At 43.5% G+C, this 2,325-nt stretch overlaps 1 protein-coding gene across 1 annotated transcript in view; it reads left to right on the top strand.

Annotated features, from left to right (window-relative positions):
* Nucleotides 1-332: 332 nt before the first annotated feature.
* Nucleotides 333-2,325, top strand: part of ZC3H12B (zinc finger CCCH-type containing 12B) — a 13,392-nt gene continuing 11,399 nt past the window's right edge. The window contains exon 1 of the mRNA XM_012643411.1: nt 333-943. Within this exon, the coding sequence (XP_012498865.1) occupies nt 333-943 (611 nt within the window). The remainder of the gene's footprint in view (nt 944-2,325) is intronic.

The raw sequence follows: 2,325 nt of genomic DNA, 5'->3' as shown, positions 1-2,325 counted from the left end.
TGTCTAAAATTATTAGAGAATTAAGGACTCTATATTTTTAATGTGAGCCTACATCATTGTAAGCAGAAAAATAAAATGCCAGAGAACGTGTAGTTTCTTAGGAAGATACCTCTGATTCTAAAATTATTTTCCAGGAGTTTAATGAACATGACTGTGGTATGTATGTTTATTTGTAGGGGCTGCTAACATCTGAACACACCAAACCAAACAAGCAAACTCTTGCGCCATTGCTACCACAACATTTTATCACAGAGGAATGCCACTGTATGTGGATTCCAAGCAGGCTAAAAAGAAAAAGAGCTGATTAGACCTCAGACTGCCCACTGAACGGGATGACGGCCACAGCTGCGGTGGAGACACCAAAAATGGAGAAGAGTGCCTCCAAGGAAGAGAGGCAGCAGCCGAAGCAGGATAGCACAGGGCAGGGCAATCCTGATTCTGAAGAGTGGATGAGCTCTGAGAGTGACCCTGAACAGATAATCCTTAAGAGCGGTGACAACAACAACAAAAGGTGCCAACCTGGGGATGGTCAGTTGAAGAAAAAGGAGATGCCCACCAAGCCACACCGTCAGCTCTGTCGATCACCCTGCCTGGATCGCCCAAGCTTCTCCCAGAGCAGCATTTTACAGGATGGTAAGCTCGACTTGGAAAAGGAATACCAAGCCAAGATGGAGTTTGCCCTAAAGCTGGGCTATGCAGAAGAACAGATTCAATCCGTGCTCAACAAGCTGGGCCCAGAATCACTTATTAATGATGTGTTGGCAGAGCTTGTCAGACTTGGTAACAAAGGTGATTCAGAAGGGCAGTTCAACTTAAGTCTATTAGTGCCTCGCGGGCCCAGCTCCAAAGAGATTGCAAGCCCTGAATTGTCTCTTGAAGATGAAATAGACAACAGTGATAATCTGAGGCCAGTTGTGATTGATGGAAGTAACGTAGCAATGAGGTAAGCCTGGTATGTTTTTTTTTTTCCTGTTTTTTTAAAAACTGCCCTGAGCTCATAGAAATCATCTTCCTTTACAAAGCACTGTAAGAGGCCCTTGGTTGTTGTATATGGCTTGTGTTCCTGTAGGTGGACAAAGCCTAAAACGATCCTTCTCTTGCCTTTTCTCTCTCCTTTGAAATTGCTGCCAGTTTGTTTTCAAGTGTTCTAAAGGCAGCTTAGACACAAGTGTTGCTTCAAAGGAGATACTCATTCGGCTTTGTTCCTCTTGCAGTCTGCTGTCCCAACCCTACTCAGCTAATCATCCTGAAAATGCTATTTTTATAATGTCACTTGGGGGGCTTACTTAGGAACTTTCAGTAACTCCCAATTGCTATTCTACCAAGTTTGGATCCCTTTCCTGGCTTTAAGTTTCTTTGTGATCGGGCCTTTCCCTCCTCCCATTTGATTGCATCTCTCACACTTACTGCATTTACATCAGTCTCTTTAATGGTCTCCATGTAAATTATGCTGATTTCTACCCCCACTATCTGCATTCACGTCATTTCCCAACCTAGAAGTGATCTCCTCCTTATCTTCATGCCCATCAATATGCACCACTTCCATAATACCTTCTTGATTTTTCAGATCCCAGTGACTGTCTCTGAGCTACAGTGTCTGTGGTAGGCTAAATGATAGCCCCCCAAATATGTCCACATCCTAATCCCTTGAACCTGTGAATACATTATCTTACATGGAAAAAGGGACTTCGCAGATGTGATTAAGTTAAGGATCTTGAGATGGGGGAGATTACCCTGGATTATTAGGGTGGGCCCCATGTAATCACAGTAGAAAGAGAAGTGATGGCAGAAATAAGAAACTGGAATGATGTAAGAAAGGGGCCTGAGCCAAGGAATGTGGGTGGCCCCTAAAAGCCGAAAAGGGCAAGGAAACAGATTCTCCTCTTAAGCTTGCAGAAAGAACACAGCCTTGCCACCACCTTTGATTTTGGACTTCTGACCTCTTAAACTTGTAGGAAAAGAAATTGGTGGTGTTTTAAGCCACTAAATATGTGGTAATTTGTTACAGCAACAATGGGAGACTAATACCTATAGGGGCTTCATACTTTATTCCCTATTCTCTCATATAATTGTTTTTATTTCATGTCAGAGAGCCTTAGGAATCCCTTCTTCCATTTCCCAAATGAATTGTCATCCAGCCTTGGCTTAAAAATTCCCAGCGATCAGGAGACTATTTTCTATTGAGTCCATCATTGCTTGATGGACTTACCAGAATCATTTTTTTTTTCTTTGAGACAGTCTCACTCTGTTGCCCGGGCTAGAGTGCCGTGGCGTCAGCCTAGCTCACAGCAACCTCAAACTCCTGGGCTCAAGCGATCCTCCTGC

This window comes from Propithecus coquereli, unplaced genomic scaffold (assembly GCF_000956105.1).
Source record: "Propithecus coquereli isolate 6110/MARCELLA unplaced genomic scaffold, Pcoq_1.0 Scaffold101, whole genome shotgun sequence".
In the NCBI taxonomy this organism is placed as follows: domain Eukaryota; kingdom Metazoa; phylum Chordata; class Mammalia; order Primates; family Indriidae; genus Propithecus; species Propithecus coquereli.
This window is presented reverse-complemented; position numbering and strand designations above follow the sequence as displayed.